At 33.4% G+C, this 15,000-nt stretch overlaps 2 protein-coding genes and 1 long non-coding RNA gene across 5 annotated transcripts; 1 reads left to right on the top strand and 2 right to left on the bottom strand.

Annotated features, from left to right (window-relative positions):
* Window positions 1-2,017: 2,017 nt before the first annotated feature.
* Window positions 2,018-9,348, bottom strand: LOC150030578 (phosphoinositide phospholipase C 2-like). Its single transcript, XM_090309646.1, has 9 exons — window positions 9,046-9,348; window positions 7,800-7,996; window positions 7,363-7,498; window positions 4,361-4,585; window positions 3,932-4,131; window positions 3,239-3,356; window positions 2,761-2,913; window positions 2,576-2,662; window positions 2,018-2,477 (listed from the first exon to the last, which is right to left on the bottom strand). The coding sequence occupies exons 1-9, from the start codon at window positions 9,346-9,348 to the stop codon at window positions 2,184-2,186; spliced, it is 1,713 nt and encodes a 570-aa protein (XP_090165772.1). The 3' UTR covers window positions 2,018-2,183.
* On the top strand, window positions 2,186-9,141 carry LOC120083190 (uncharacterized). Of its 2 annotated transcripts, XR_005483382.2 has the most exons (3): window positions 2,204-2,486; window positions 4,126-4,256; window positions 9,009-9,141. It is a non-coding gene; the product is annotated as an uncharacterized LOC120083190 (long non-coding RNA). The 2 variants fall into 2 exon arrangements; XR_016526827.1 differs by lacking the exon at window positions 9,009-9,141 and having other exon boundaries at window positions 2,186-2,486; window positions 4,126-4,348.
* Window positions 9,349-9,858: 510 nt separating the features above from the next.
* Window positions 9,859-13,254, bottom strand: LOC120083188 (phosphoinositide phospholipase C 4-like). Of its 2 annotated transcripts, none has more exons than XM_039038828.2 (9): window positions 12,368-13,254; window positions 12,004-12,200; window positions 11,789-11,924; window positions 11,509-11,706; window positions 11,200-11,414; window positions 10,949-11,066; window positions 10,718-10,870; window positions 10,554-10,640; window positions 9,859-10,460 (listed from the first exon to the last, which is right to left on the bottom strand). In XM_039038828.2, the coding sequence occupies exons 1-9, from the start codon at window positions 12,686-12,688 to the stop codon at window positions 10,167-10,169; spliced, it is 1,719 nt and encodes a 572-aa protein (XP_038894756.1). In that variant the 5' UTR covers window positions 12,689-13,254; the 3' UTR covers window positions 9,859-10,166. The 2 variants fall into 2 exon arrangements, with proteins under 2 accessions (XP_038894756.1, XP_038894757.1); XM_039038829.2 differs by having other exon boundaries at window positions 11,200-11,450; window positions 12,368-13,053.
* Window positions 13,255-15,000: the final 1,746 nt, after the last annotated feature.

The raw sequence follows: 15,000 nt of genomic DNA, 5'->3' as shown, positions 1-15,000 counted from the left end.
CGAGCCACAACTGGTTGGAAACGGGGCAGCCACTAATAGTTGGAAGGAGATCACCGACTGGAGGGGTGTCACCGGATGAAGGTGGTCGTCGGCTTGTTGTTGGTCGAACGAATAGGGCCAGGTGTGGACGGATCTATCGTGTTCGACGTGACTCCTCGTAGATCGGACGAATCTGGTGCAGAAGGACTGACCAGCACGAAGAGCTGTGGCACGGAGGGCTGTGACAGCGCGCGAAGAGCTATGACGGATCTGGCCTCGACCGGTGCGGCTGGCGGCGACCCACGGTTCGAATCAACTGAAAACATACATGTCCGTCCGTCGAAGACTCGTCTGGACTCGCTCATCTGGAATCGTTTGGTCGGCAGGCGTCTCGTCGTTAGGTACTGAATCACCGGCTGATTAATCTCGTTCGTCACTGGCTGGGTAAATCTACGGTTGCGTTCGCGTTCGCTGGCAGAAGTAGAATAGTCGCATTCGCGTTCGAGGTGAACCCTTGGAAGTCGATCTAACCTGAAGCGTACCGGCAGACTAGGGTGACTACAACTGAGGCGGACGTCTGTGACTGAGCAGCGAACTCCGACAGTACGGAAGGTAGCACCCTGTAACCTAGACCGATCGGATTTGTCTGGTGCGGCTGCTCCCACAGACGGCGGCCCTTCGTTGACTGCTGTTGGACGGCCGAAAGTAATTCTGGCAAGGCTACTTGAAAACACTCTTTTACGGCTGCTTGAATAGCTGTCTTCATGTAAAAAACCGAAGTTCCATCAGCAGAAGATGACTGTGCTTGATTCTCTTCCATAACGGCTAGGGTTTCATTGCCGAGCTCTGATACCATGTTAAAAATAAAAGAGTATGGAAGAGAATAACAACACAGTTACGTGAAAACCCTAGTACAGGGAGAAAAACCACGATAGACACTGATTTTTATTATTAATTCTGATACACAAAGTACAAGAGAATAGGCCAAATAAATAGACTAGTGGGAAGCCCTAGGATACACACAATTACTAAAATACCCCTAGGGTTACAAGCTGTTTTTCGATAATTAGTGTATAGGTACCAACATGAGTATAATTATGTTGACAAGAATATTAACTATATATCTTTGTTGAAGTTTGGAAGTTCAATGTCTCATTCGACATAACTGTAATAAAAAGAAATCATATCTTGAGAAAAAAATGAAAAATTCAAATTTAATTATAAGCAAAGATGTCAATAAATTTATATCGGTATGTCGATATTTTTACATTTCCTTAGTTTCAACATCCACATAAGAGGTGAATTGATATTTCCATTATATCTTAAAGAAATTTATGAAACATAAAAATAAGCAATAAAATATTTATTTATTAATTTAATTTTGTTTACTTTTTTTAAAAAATGTTTTTTTTTAAAAAAGAAATAGCTATCATATTAGTATTTTATTGATATTTTTATCTATATTTTCTTGAAATTGTGACCTACACATTTATTGATGAAATTTTTGTACGGATGACCCTTTCATGGGCGCCTTAATGATTAATGACCCCCCTACAAACGTATAAAATCTAACATTATACTTACATTAGAATGCACTACCAACACAAGTGACATTGCATTATGGATGACCCTCCGAGCTTGATGTTGGTGTATCCTTGACCTGATGAGCTGGGCCAGCGAGATATCCCTTTTTCTCATGCTTTTTCCACTTAGCCTCATATTAGGGACATCCTTCTCAATTTGATGGTTTTTTACTCAACCTTGTTGCGATTTTAAAAGACATCATAATGTTTAAATTAAACATAATCAAAAGTGCTTCGCACTGTCGCTTCAACTGTAAGATTTAAATTTAAACATTGTGATGTCTTTTTAAATCACGACAGAATTGAGCAAAAAAATCAGGTTGAAGGGACGTCCCTAGCATGAAGCTAAGTGGAAAAAAAATGAGAAAAAGGATATTGCGTTAACATAACTTATTAGGTCAGCAATATGCCAACATCAGGCTGATATTCCTGATGCAGTACCATTTAAAACACTATTAGTAACATAAGCATAAGATTAGATTTCATAAGTTAGGATAGATCATTAATCATTAGCACTTGTGGAAGGCCGTCATGCTAAAAGCTCTGTCAATGTGCGAGAGGTCTCATTCCATTTTTATTTATTATTGATATAAATTCCATTTTTGGAAGTATATATTTCTCTCATTCAAATTCGAAGCGCATAAGGAGCTTCACATGCTTGTATCTCTCTCCCTTCCGATTGTATAACGGCACTGCTCGGATTCCTGATCGGAGCTCTTTCACCGGAAGACATGTCTGGCCGGCGAAGTCATCTTTTCCAGATGTATCGTGGTCACGAACCACAAGTTGTAGCAAAGCTAATTCAGGAGTGCTTATTGAGAAACTAAACTCCTCATTCCAAACAGGTACCCACTGGTCTTCAACGGGGATCGTTCTTCTCGTCACTGTATCCTCTCGGACTCCGACGATTCTGATCTATAATCGGTAAGCAAATCCATGTTACATAATACAACTTCAATCCCTTATCTGCCATTTGCTAATGTTGATTTTTAGTTTCGATTTCTGTTTCTTACCTTAACGTACAAATCTGGAGGTGAATAGAAATCGAAATGTGAGAGACCGAATTCCAAATGCCATCCTTCTCCCATGTATACCTTTACCTGTATGCATTGCGATTGAATCATGTCTGATTGTTCAATGGTGAACATTTTTTGTAGCTTTGTTTAAGAGGAGATGATCAATGTGTAAGCAAACTGACCTTTAAACGTTTTATCATAGTCGAAGATGTTGATCTGGAATTAGAAGTCTTATGATCTGGGTTAGTCAACAAGAAATCGGGTTTTTTAATGTAGCCACAACCATCATTGCCTTTGAACATTCCTTCCATGATCCACAAGTATTTCCCATATCCCTTCAATATGTACAAATGTACAAATCATTAGTTGCAGGTTTTGCCTTTATTGAGGTCTTCCCCTAATCTCTCTTTCTCATTTTCGTTTGATATTTTTCTTCTCTTGGTTAAAACATTTGTTAAAGGTTTTGCCTCAACCCAAATTATTTGAACAAAACTTAGTTGCTGAACATATATTCTAGTGGCCAGTAAAGCTGGATCAAATTCTATATATTTTTTCCCCTGCCCTTTGTCTTATCAATGGAATCTGGCTTGAGTCAGTAGTTTACATTTTGTTCACATGCTTAGCGACAAAAATATAGAAGAGGAGTCTGAACTCTAATACCTGCATGTTAAAAGCAACCATTTGAGCCCCATGAGTCCAGCCAAGCATAGGATTGTAGTTAGATGAGTCTAATCTTAAACCTTTTGGGTACACTCTCAGCAAATTCCTCTGAGTAAACCTAAGGCAAAGTTTTATTGAATATCTCTTAAAGAAAAACATAGAAATACTGATTCTCTAGCTGTGATGTTGGATATTCATGGTTATCCGTTTTGTCATTCAGGTAAATGAGTACTAAATAAGAAGAATAAAAAAATTTACTTAACAATGCATTTCTTTTTGTTTGCTATTAATTTTCAAAATGTAACTCTAAGATGTCTAGTACTTTTTTTTTCTTTTTCTATTCACTATTGGGAAGTTAAGCATAAACCAACCTAAGCATAGGTCAAATGGTTAAGACATATACCATCCATCAAGAGGTCAGAGGTTTGAATCTCTCACCTCCAGGTATCATGTTGAACTCAAAACAACTAAGAAAGCTAATAAAAAAGTTTGAATAATATTTTATACATTTTATATATAAGGTGAAATTAGAGCAAAAACTAATATGAAACATGTTATTTAAAAAATGCTATCAAATGGATATAATGTATCTTCACTAATTTCTTCTGTGAATGAGTTTGCAGACTTTGATTTCATAGCCTCCAAATTCACTCTAGTAAATGTCAGGACAATGTTAAAGGGATATGGTTATACCTGATAATATCGTGTCCATAGTTGGTTACAGCATTTTCAAGTTCTTGCTCACTCAGACTTAGTCTTGAAACTTTCTCTATATCATTAAAGAAGGTCTGGAGATCTGATCCACGTTTCATCTTCTTTGCATGAATAGCAATCAAACTTCTATATTCTGGAATTACAATATCTTCATCTTTATCTTCCTCCACCAGATGATCCTACAAGTCAGAAGGGGAACTGGAAATGAAACTAGCTTACTTTCTGCATCAAGAATTCTACATCATGTCCACTGTGGAAAGCAATTTCAGAAGAAGAGGTGATAATCCAAGTGTGAATCTTTCAGGTTTGTTTAAATGTTCTAGATTTTGTCAATGTTACATCATTATAAGTTATTTATTTTCATGAAAAATATAATAATGAAAGGAATAGACAAAATATGATATGCACCTCATCCATATCTTCTTGAGGCCTTACACTCTCCCAAATGTCATCATCTGCTGTGTCTCTTTGCTTATCTGCTGGTGGTTTTTCCTTGGTGCTCTCAACTTTATTGTGCTCTGGTGGTTTGGTAGAAATCAGAATCCTTCCCTTTAGTGATTCTGGCGACGGGAATTCATTCAAGTCTTCAGATTTAGGAACGTAGAGGATGTCTCCAAATGTTACGGTAACCATCTACACATTAGTACAGTAAAGGAAGAATTAATGGCACTTAAAAACAAGGGAAGTCTTTGGTTCATTTGGTGAGTATTTTATTATTAATTTCAGGTTAAATTACAAATTTAGTTTTTGGGCTTTCATTTTTCTTAAAATTCACGGAAATTTGATAATTTAAGACTCGTTTGATAGCGTTTTTGATCTTTTGATTTTTGTTTTTTTTGTTTTTTTTTTTCAGTTTCTCATTTTTTAAAGAAACAAAGTTGTTTGATAACCATTCAAGTTTTTTTTTTTCCTAAATTTTAAGAATCTTCTCAAAATGATCAAATTTGAGGGGGGAAAAGTAGTTTCTGTTTTCTCCTTTTTATCTTTTTCATTTTTTTTATTTTTCTCATATCTTTTCCTTTTCTTTTCATTTTTTTTTCTTTTTTTTATTTTTCTCATATCTTTTCCTTTTCTTTTCATTTTTTTTTTCTTTTTGATTTTTTATATCTCTCCCCCTTTTATTTTCCCTTTTCATTAAGAAGTCTTTAGTTATTATTTACTTTCTAATTCTCTATTATTATTCCTTAATTTTGGTAAGATTTTCATTTCTTTTTATCAAAGAGATAAATTAATAAGATATGTCACGTTTCCCATTTATTTTGAAAGAAAATATTTTCTCTTTTAGATTTTATTTGTGTGCATGATGACTAATAAGAAAAATAAAAATAATTATTGAATTAATTAAATGTGGGTATGCTCGATTTTCTAACCTAAATGCTTCATTACCAAGCTGACACACAAATATGTAAATTTAAATAAATTAATTATCACCGAAATTTTAATTTACAAAGTTTGTCGGACAATTTACAAATTAATCGAATTTAGACCGACTCATGTAAGCTAATATCACAAATCAAATTTAACGACTTTAGATAAAATTTAGTATAGTTATATATTTTTTAATTTGCTTTGTTTTAATCTATGTTATATATTTTATTATGTTATAAGTGCTAAATTTCATTTCAATTAAAAAAACAAGGTTCAAGAGATAATTATCAAACACATTTTTGTTTTTTTTTTTTCAAGAAATAAGAAACAAGAATAGTTACGATATTGTTTCTATTTTTTTTTTTAAAAAAAAAAACAAAAAATAAATTAAAAAAACAAAGAACAAAAAATGAGAAACAAAAACAATTAACAAGAACGTTATTAAACAGGCTCTTAGAGTTTCATTAAACATAAAATTTAAAATTATATTTAATTAACTAACTTTTAAAATTTTGAATTTGTCAAGAGACCTATTAGACACAAAATTAAAAGTTTAAGAATCTATTGAACACTTTTAAAAGTTTAGAGATTAAATAGACACATACCATAAATTTTAGGGATTACTAAATTTATAAATTAACCCTAATTTGATACTTTTATAAAATGAATTTTCAATAACTTCTTTTTTGGATTTTATTATTCAGAATTCTTCAAGGCTATGTTTTATAACATTATTTTTGGAATCATCATGGGTTGACCTAATGATAAAAAGGGAGACATAGATTCAATAAATGGCTAAAAAGTCAATGGTTCAATCTATGGTGACCACCTTCTTAGGAATTAATTTCCTACGAGTTTCTTTGACTCCTAAATGTTGTAGAGTCGGTGGGTTGTTCCATAAGAATAGTCAAGGTGCGTGTAAGCTGACCCGGACACTCACAGATATATAAAAAAAAAACATTGTTTTTGGAAAAAAGTATGCTTGTAAAAGTTATTTATGTTTTATTTGTTTACAATTTTGTATCTTAATTTGTTGACCTAAAACATTTTTTAAAAGCTATATTTTAGTTTGGAATTGCAATAGGTTTTGTAATAATGGTTAATAGTGCATTCAAAAAAATTAGTTGTGCAATGAGTAAAATAGTTTTGGGAAATTTTCAATTTTAAATTAGAAATAACTAGTTATGGTGATTGATAAATTAATATTAAATTGGTGTAATTTAGTTATAAGGATCAAAGGAAGCTAATTATTTCAATTATTTTCATATCGATATTTAGTTCGCAATTTATTATAAGAATTATTTTTAAAAAATTTATGATTGAAATTGCATCTAATTTTGTTTAATCTAAATTATTTGGTAAAAGTTTAAGAAAAGTAATTATTATAAAAAATTGAATAAAAAATGGATTTCTAATAGATGTGAAAAAAATATATATGAATATGGAAGAATAAATTTCAGATTTGTAAATTGCTAGAGAATGTGGCAGAATATTAGAAAGCTAGAACTAAATGTTGCTATTATCTTTTGCACGTTAGAGAGAATTGAAAATTGATTCTTGTTGTATTAATAAACAATTTGTTTTACTAGACTAAATGGCTAAAATTCTCCCATAAATACTCTTTCCGCTTGTGATTGCAATTCCGAATGAGGCATAATTTGTTAAGGTTTTTCTAAAATAAAAAAAGTTAAAAATTATAATACAAAGAACTAAAACCGTCCAAGAGAGCATAGTTGAAATGACATATAACATGTGTTATCAATCTAGAAGTCTATGATTTGAATCTTTCTAGTGTACCAAAATACAAGAAATCAATTGGGAGTGGAAACATGGTTCTAAAAATGCGAAGCACAAATTTTAAGGAAAGTATTAAACAAGTCTTACAAAAAAAAACCACTATGGTTGAAATTTGAATAAAATTCAAAAGTTTGTCCTCAAAAATATATTAGCAATTGATCTTTTTCCAAAAGAATAAAACTAGGAATCAAAATTGTTATGAAAAGAGGATGGAACTTAACAATACTGTAAGCTCTATTGCTTACCTTGGCCACTTCTTTCCGAAGATCATGGGTGAGATGGTCCTCAAAAGTTATAACTACAGGATACTCAGAAGCTGTAAAAGCATGATCTTTAATTGCCCGCAGGCATTTGATGAGTGCCACCGGAGCTGTGAGTGTCCTACAGCTCCGTAGATAATTCAATTAGTTAATGCAGAAGTTTCTTTAGAAAAACACACACACAGCTTCTGTTGCTTTACTTATTTTATTTATTTTTCATTATTATTAATATAGCTTCTATTGCTAGTTTTACCTTTTCCTACATTTTTATATGCATTAAAAGGGAAAATTTCATCAAAGTGAGATAACTGTATCTTGAGTGTATTAAGGAGTTTTCATAAGAGTAGTGTTCTTAAGTCAAACCCTTTTAGTATTAACACTTGAAATATAAATTTTGATAGTGTGCAAACTTTAGGTCATACCCTCCATGAAGAACATCAATGCCATTTTTCTTGGAACTAGGCCATAAATCCAGCTCGATTGCTCTTACTCCTCTTTTTAGAGCCCTTATGATAGGAGTCACACTGCTATCACTACTCAGTTGATTTCCTGTTAAGTAGGAGTTGTGGCCAGTAAATATGTAATAGTGAGACAATGGGGCTCTCATGTCCTGATAAACCTGCACCCAGTTCCCAACTATTAATCAATAATATCTTCTCTTACAAATTTATTCTAGATTTCTCAGTGAAATATGAAGTGGAAACTCAATTGATAGAAGTGATAGTTATATTTCTTTGATTAATTTGCAGCTTTTTCCTTAAACATTTAGGAGGTGTTTGGGATACTGACTTGATGTTGGTGGAGGATTATTATAGCTCACTCTATATTTGGAGTACCAAATATAATAGTAATGTTTACAACTATTTATAACCAATTTTAACCTACAACTATTTTAACAAAAGTGTTTGAACATTTCAGTGTATTATAAAAGCCCTACGCTTTTTGACATATTCAACTATATAATCTTATTTCTAAGATGATGGTTTTTCTCTTAAAACTTTAACAACCAAATATCAACCGGAGATAATATAACTGAAACATACTAAAGGAAAATAATTATCCCTATTATATGTTTCAAGAACATCATGATATAGAATATGAATCTTTTCTTAATACATATTGTCATGTTAAAGAATTACTTCGTGATGAAGTTCAAAACTATTTTGTCAATCATTTGTCTAGGAAATTGACTTTGATTAAAAGAAAAAAAAAAAAAAGTAGAAATATCAGTACGTGACCAGACTAAGGAAAAAAACTACTTTGTTTGACAAAACTCTCAAACAAAAAATTTCTTTTGAAAAAATGGCTAGTATTCAAGATATGGTCTTAAACAGAAACCATGATTTATGCATATTGCATATTTTTTTCAAAGCAAACTTCTACTTTTCTTTTTAAGATTGGTTTTAGGAAATTTGACACGTATAGCTTGAAAAGTTTAATATTATTGTTCATACTGAACTCACTGTTCATAAACTTATAATTTTGGGAAAAAAAAAAGAAAATCTGTGTTATATCAAAACAAAACAATATTGTTTATGACAAAACTAGTGATAATCAAATATATTTTAATTAATTTTTATGTCTGAATGATGCTCTGGTTTTAAGATGGGGTGGCATTGCACATGTTGTAGATTGGTCTGAAAAGTAAAGAGAAGAAAGAGAGAGAACCCCTTGGGAGGGAGAGAAAGCAAGATTAAGGTCCCCAAGAAGATAACGGAAGAAATCTTCGAGGTGAAGGCCTCTTCTCTGAAAGATATTGAGGTGCTTGAGATTGTTGAAGATGGCCTGAGCTTTTATGTCAGATTCTTCTCCTTGAATTTCTTCCAAAAACATCCGCAATTGATCAATGTTCATTATGCCATTTTCTGAGTATTGATTAAACATCATCTTCACATCTTCTGGTGCTTCTGCTACATTTGTCCTGAATCTTCTCCTGAAACAGAAGCAGACCCTAAAACTGTGCTTATACATTCTTTACAATGACACAGAGCAGACACCAAATCTGCACTTTCTTTGTGTCAATTTCTTCTGTTTATCCTGTTGTCATATATGTATCTGTAGAAAAGAGAGAAAAAGAAGGGGAGGGGGGAGCTTCACTTTCACTCCCTAAAGAATGGCGTCCAGCCAAAGTTGGAATCCGTGTTCATCGCAAGAGGTTCCTTTCTTAGAGAGAGCAACTGTCGAACTAGCAAGAAGTTTCTTTTACTCTAAGAAAGGGAACTGTGATTCCAAATCTGGCAGCCTAGTTTACATTGTAGTAGGAATAGGCTGTCGCTAGAATTTTAGATGTCTGATTGAATCGTTTAAATCCTAAATGTTGGCTAATGTTTGAACTTTAAAGGGTCTGATTCCTTTGTCCTTTTGTCTTCTCATTTGATTTTTTACGTTAAGAGTCTGATTCTTTACAGCAAACTGTTGCCCGAGTTATTCAGTAAAGTGATTTGATCCGCTGCATTTATTAGGAAGAAAGATATCAAAGAATTTCACAATTCTGTTCATAGATCCATTTATTCTCCTGGCTCTACTTTGCTTTACAAGAATAATCACTCTCTTTAGGAAGAAGGAATCTGATTTTATAATATTACAGTGGCATCAAAGAAGGAAAGGGAAAACAGGGTGAGAGAGAAAAGTGGAAGACCCCATATTCGATGCTTCACACCTACCCTATGAAAAATGTTGGAATCCAACTCATTCTGGTCAAAGAACAACAATAGTCTCCACCACGGACAACGGCTGATAGTAAAAATTCACTCCTCTGAGATGTTGCCAAAGAAAAAGAAATCGTATTCTTAGGAAAACTCAAAACGCATTAGAAGCTTTACAGAACTATACTTTAATCCTTTACGGTCAAAAAGAGGAACAGCATGGATGCCTGGCTTCATTTCAGGCACAGGCAGACAGTTTTGTCCTCCCAAAACATCCTTATCTGAAATGTTATAACTATACACGTCGATTCGAAGTAAAGCCAGTTCAGGAATGGTCAAAGGAAATGTAAACTCTTCATTCCAAACAGGACTCCAAGTCTCCTCTTTGATCTCTGTTTTCTTTATTATCTCATCAGCTGGAGCTCCCGCAATTCCAATCTGCACAGAATTCAATAAACTCTTGAGTTCTGGTAACATTATTTGCTAACAATGAACTTAGGTTAGCTAGATTGCCATTCATTTGAAACTTACCCGTGCGTAGAAGTCAGGTGGGGAATATAAATGAAAGTGGGTGCTTTCAAAATCCAAATTCCAGCCAACACCCATGTAGACTTTCACCTGGCGTTTGCATGACAATGTTTTTGAGAGCAAGTCCAGCAAAACATTATACAAGATCTAGTTTGGCAAACCCCTACCTTCAAAGTTCTTTTAACTGGCAAAGTTGCATTAGGATCAAACACCTTGCCATGGGGATCAACTGTGAGTAGAAAGTCAGGTTTTTTCACATAGCCACAACTTCCGTTGGATCGAAACATCCCACGCATTAAGCTGAGAGACTTTCCATGTCCCTGCAATGATCCAACTAAGTTTATTTTTCTAGAAGAAAAGGACAGTGTCGTAATTTGATCCCAGAGAAAAGAAAATACCTGCATATTGAAAGCAACCATCTGGGCCCCATGTAACCAAGCATTCTGTGGCTTGTAGTTGGAAGAATTTACTCGTGTTCCCTTTGGATATATCCTTAACATGTTTTTCTGGGTGAATCTGAAACAAGAACAGGGGATTGGTGTCAGTTTGGAAAATAATTGTAAAAAAGAAGTGAATAATAGGAAAATGAAGCTTTGGATTTCACTTTACGTCTTGCTGGAGTAAATTGAACGTGTATTGTTATTGTTACCTAATGACATCCATTCCATGAGATTTAGTTGCCTTTTTGAGTGCCTTTTCACTCAAGCTAAGGCGTCTAACTTTATCAGCTCCAACTTTTAGAGCTTCCTTCAAACCTCCCTTCGGTTTTCCAGCATGAATGGCGATTAGACGTTTGTATTCGGATACACCTGTAGCGTAAGATTCGTAATCACTGTCATCACTCTCGCTGGATTCACTCTCACTCTGCAACCCAATGAAGTTGTATACTTCATCAAGATACTGGAACCAGAAAATGACTAGAAAAACACAGCTAAAATGTGGTAAATTTCAAGCAGACCGTATCAACCCCATCTTCATCATCAGTTTCATCATCACTGAAAGAATTCTCCCCTTTCACATTTTTGGATCTGAGGTATTCTTTAGGGGGTTTTGTCGAAATGATGATCCGATACTTCAATTCTTCAGGAGAAGGGAATTCCTGTAGATATTCTGCTTCAGGAAAGAACAGCATGTCTCCAAATGTTTCCTTTATGTACTGCAAACAAAAACAATCATCTTCATCATTACTGTGAGCAAAATTTTTCACTCTCAGGAATTTGAGGGAGCAAAATTGATACCTCTGCTGCTTTAGCTTGAAGATCAGGAGTAAGATGATCTTCAAGAGTAATTATGACAGGATATGGCGATGCTATGAAAGCATTCTCTTTAATAGACTTCAGACATCTAACAAATTCCACAGGTGTTGTCAAAGTCCTAAATCAAAAATTACAAATTCAACTTCAGTCAGAAACACATATTTCTCTCAATTATCATTGTTCAACTATTTTCTCACCTTCCATGAAGAACATCTATGTCATCTTCTTCAGAGTTTGGCCACAAATCAAGCTCCACGACTCGCACGCCGCTCTTCAGTGCATTTATAATTGGAACATCACTAGAATCACTGCTCAATTGATTCCCAGTCAAGTATGTGTTGTGGCTTGTGTAAATGTAATAGTGGGACAATGGAGCTCTCATATCCTGATGAACCTGTAAGTTGATTCAACACTAACATATCTAAGAATTTGCAAATAAAATCTGATTTATTTCAAATCTAAATTGCAGGAAAATCCTCCTCAATCTGAAGAACAAGACCCAGAAACCAAATCTTCCAAATTCCAAGAAAACAAAAGAAATGAGAGAAACTAATTCCTCACCTGATCTGAAATTGGGGGATTCAGATCCATAGAGAAGAGATAGTAGTAGAAATCATCAAGAGTGAGACTATGTTTTGTGAGCTTGGTGATCACGTGATGCCGCCGCTGCAGCACGTGCTCAACAATCCGTTGAGCATCCGCCAGTGACGCCGTCTGATCTCCTTGAAACTCAACGAGAAACGACCGCAGCTGCTCGGCGGTCATATGGGCAGCAGCGCCGCCAGCATATTTGACAAACGCCTCCTTCACGTCCGGCGGCGGCTCTTCTTTAGACATCTTAAACCTTCTAATGAAACACAGACAAACCCTGTAATTTCCCATAGAGAGAGAGATGGAAATTGAAAGAGAAATAGAGAAGGGAGAGAATTGGAACGAAATTGGGAAATGGGTTGATTTGGATTGGTTTGAAATATGTTTATATATACAGAGAAGGGAAGTTTTTGGTCTTCATTTTCGGAACAACTCAGCCATCAGGAAGGCAGCTAAGGGTTGAGAAGATCAAAGAGTACGAGTTTAGACTCTTTCTTTTATGTTATTGGAACAGTTTTTTTTCTTTTCTTCCAATATATTCCTTATAAAAGCCACGAATTTGGCTGCTTTCTCTTGCCATGAGATCAGATTCTACTGTTCCTCACTCTCAATTCTTAAAACATATACTCCCTTTTGTGTAAGGAAACTAAGACTATACTTTTAATTGTTTTAATTTCGTCCCTATAGTTTGAAACTTGGTTTCAATTTGATTCTTTATGGTTTAGTAAAGAAAAGTGTTTCTTGGCTCTTTGTGATGTGAAACTTTCTTTTAACTTGGTCAAATGTTCTTAGGGAGATTGATGGAGAGAGATAGGAGAGAGAGATAGGAGGGAGAGCGTGAGGAAAAAGAGTGGGAGGATTGGTGGAGGGAGAAAATGTCTTATTATTATTAAAAAGATAATTCCATGTGAGCATTGATCTATATATATATATATATATATATAAGGTATGTCTTTACAATTTATCATAATTTCTATTTTGTGTTTCATTACAACTATGTCGGTTAAAGTGGTTTATATGCAAAATGGTGTATTCTTTCGTAGGTGAAATCTAAACCATAAATGTGAAATATATGATCAATCTAGCAGTGAAGATATGTTTGAATAGACAAGTTTCTTTTTTTTTTTCTTTATATATCCATGAGTATCATTTGGGTGTCAAGAAAACTCGTAGGATATTAAATTCTAAGTAGGTGGCTACCATAGATTGAAACTATGATCTTTTAGCCATTTATCAAGGGGGTGTTCTCTTATCTACCATAGACCAATCCATGATGATTTGGATAATCATGGCATTTGTCCTATCGTAATTATTTAAATCAAGGTGGTTACACAACGAAGTAGTAAATCACGATCTAACATTGAAATATGTTTGTACAGATTATCATGTAATTTGCCCTATTACAACTATTTAGATTGAAGTGATACAAAGAAAATGGTGTATCATTCCATGTATGAGTGTGATTTATAGCTTAGATATGATATATTAATATTTCACGATGGTGATATGTTTGAACGAACAATTACGTATTTTGACTTTTAAATTTTCTTAAGTTTCTTTTTTGTCCATCTCTTCAAATAATTATAACTATTTAGGTCAAACAATGTAAAAATTATTGGATATATTAATTATAATCTTTTAAAACTTATGATATGTACTAAAAATAAAAGTATAATATTTCGCGTGTATCACATATGTTTTGAACTAATAATTATTAAAAATGACTTGGTTTGTGATACTTTTAAACTTTCCAAAGAGACTAAAGTGATGGACGCTTGAAAATCTTAGATATTGACATGCATCTTGATGGTTATTTCACTTTAGTTCATGAATTTCAAGATATTTATTTTAGTTTTCAAACTTTTAAATAATAATTATTTTAGTTATCATCCACATTTTTTTATTCATGGTTTATATCGATCTAGTTTGACAATGGTCCTTTTACTCACAATTTGAAGTTTCAAACCATAACACTTTTTCAAAAAAAAAATATATATATATAGACTTCGTTGCCCTATCACATCACATCGATAGATTATAAATCGAATATTATTGATAAGCAATACCAATGAAACAAATCAACAAAATAGATCATAGAATATTCATCTTGACAAGAAATTATCTACATGATATGTATACCTTGAATTTTAAACAAAAAAGAACAGTTTTATATGTATACCTTGAATCTGTTATCTGACGTGCTAAACAATCAAACACGGGATCTTGTTATATTTATGTTATTCATAATGCTGACACTAGGATTTAGATGAGTGCATTATACAAACTCTCTAACTCTAGAATTTAATATCCTACGAGTTTTCCTAACATTCAAATATTATAATACTAGACGAGTTGTCCCGTGAGAATTGTTGAGATGCACGTAAATAAAAAAAATGAAAATACTCTCAAACTTTACTGATTCTTCTGAATCTGTAGTATGATAGTTTCTCTCTAATAATAGTAAAATTTTATCTACTTTTATTTGAAGATATAGCTAATATATTATTAGTGGACCACGTAATATTTATGTCGATTTCTCTATTGTTTATATTTTCTCTTTTTTTTTTTTTTTTGTTTGTTGATTTCATACCATTATAGTTTCA

The sequence above is a fragment of the Benincasa hispida genome, unplaced genomic scaffold (assembly GCF_027475165.1).
Source record: "Benincasa hispida cultivar pf3 unplaced genomic scaffold, pf3_genome.v1.1 HicScf1848, whole genome shotgun sequence".
NCBI classification, from domain to species: Eukaryota; Viridiplantae; Streptophyta; class Magnoliopsida; order Cucurbitales; family Cucurbitaceae; genus Benincasa; species Benincasa hispida.
The sequence above is the reverse complement of the archived record's forward strand: the minus strand, read 5'-3'. Positions and strand labels throughout refer to the sequence as shown.

Bases quoted from the DNA above. Each gene is read 5' to 3' on its own strand.
- LOC150030578 (XM_090309646.1), bottom strand. From the start codon at position 9,348: ATGTATAAGCACAGTTTTAGGGTCTGCTTCTGTTTCAGGAGAAGATTC. The intron at 7,499-7,799 runs GTATGACCTAAA...ACGGAGCTGTAG, and splicing joins ATTGATGTTCTTCATGGAGG to GACACTCACAGCTCCGGTGG. The intron at 4,132-4,360 runs GTGCATATCATA...TCTGACTTGTAG, and splicing joins CTCAAGAAGATATGGATGAG to GATCATCTGGTGGAGGAAGA.
- LOC120083188 (XM_039038829.2), bottom strand. From the start codon at position 12,688: ATGGGAAATTACAGGGTTTGTCTGTGTTTCATTAGAAGGTTTAAGATG. The intron at 10,871-10,948 runs GTATTTTCTTTT...GGATCATTGCAG, and splicing joins TGGTTGCTTTCAATATGCAG to GGACATGGAAAGTCTCTCAG. The intron at 10,461-10,553 runs GTAAGTTTCAAA...AATTCTGTGCAG, and splicing joins CACCTGACTTCTACGCACGG to ATTGGAATTGCGGGAGCTCC.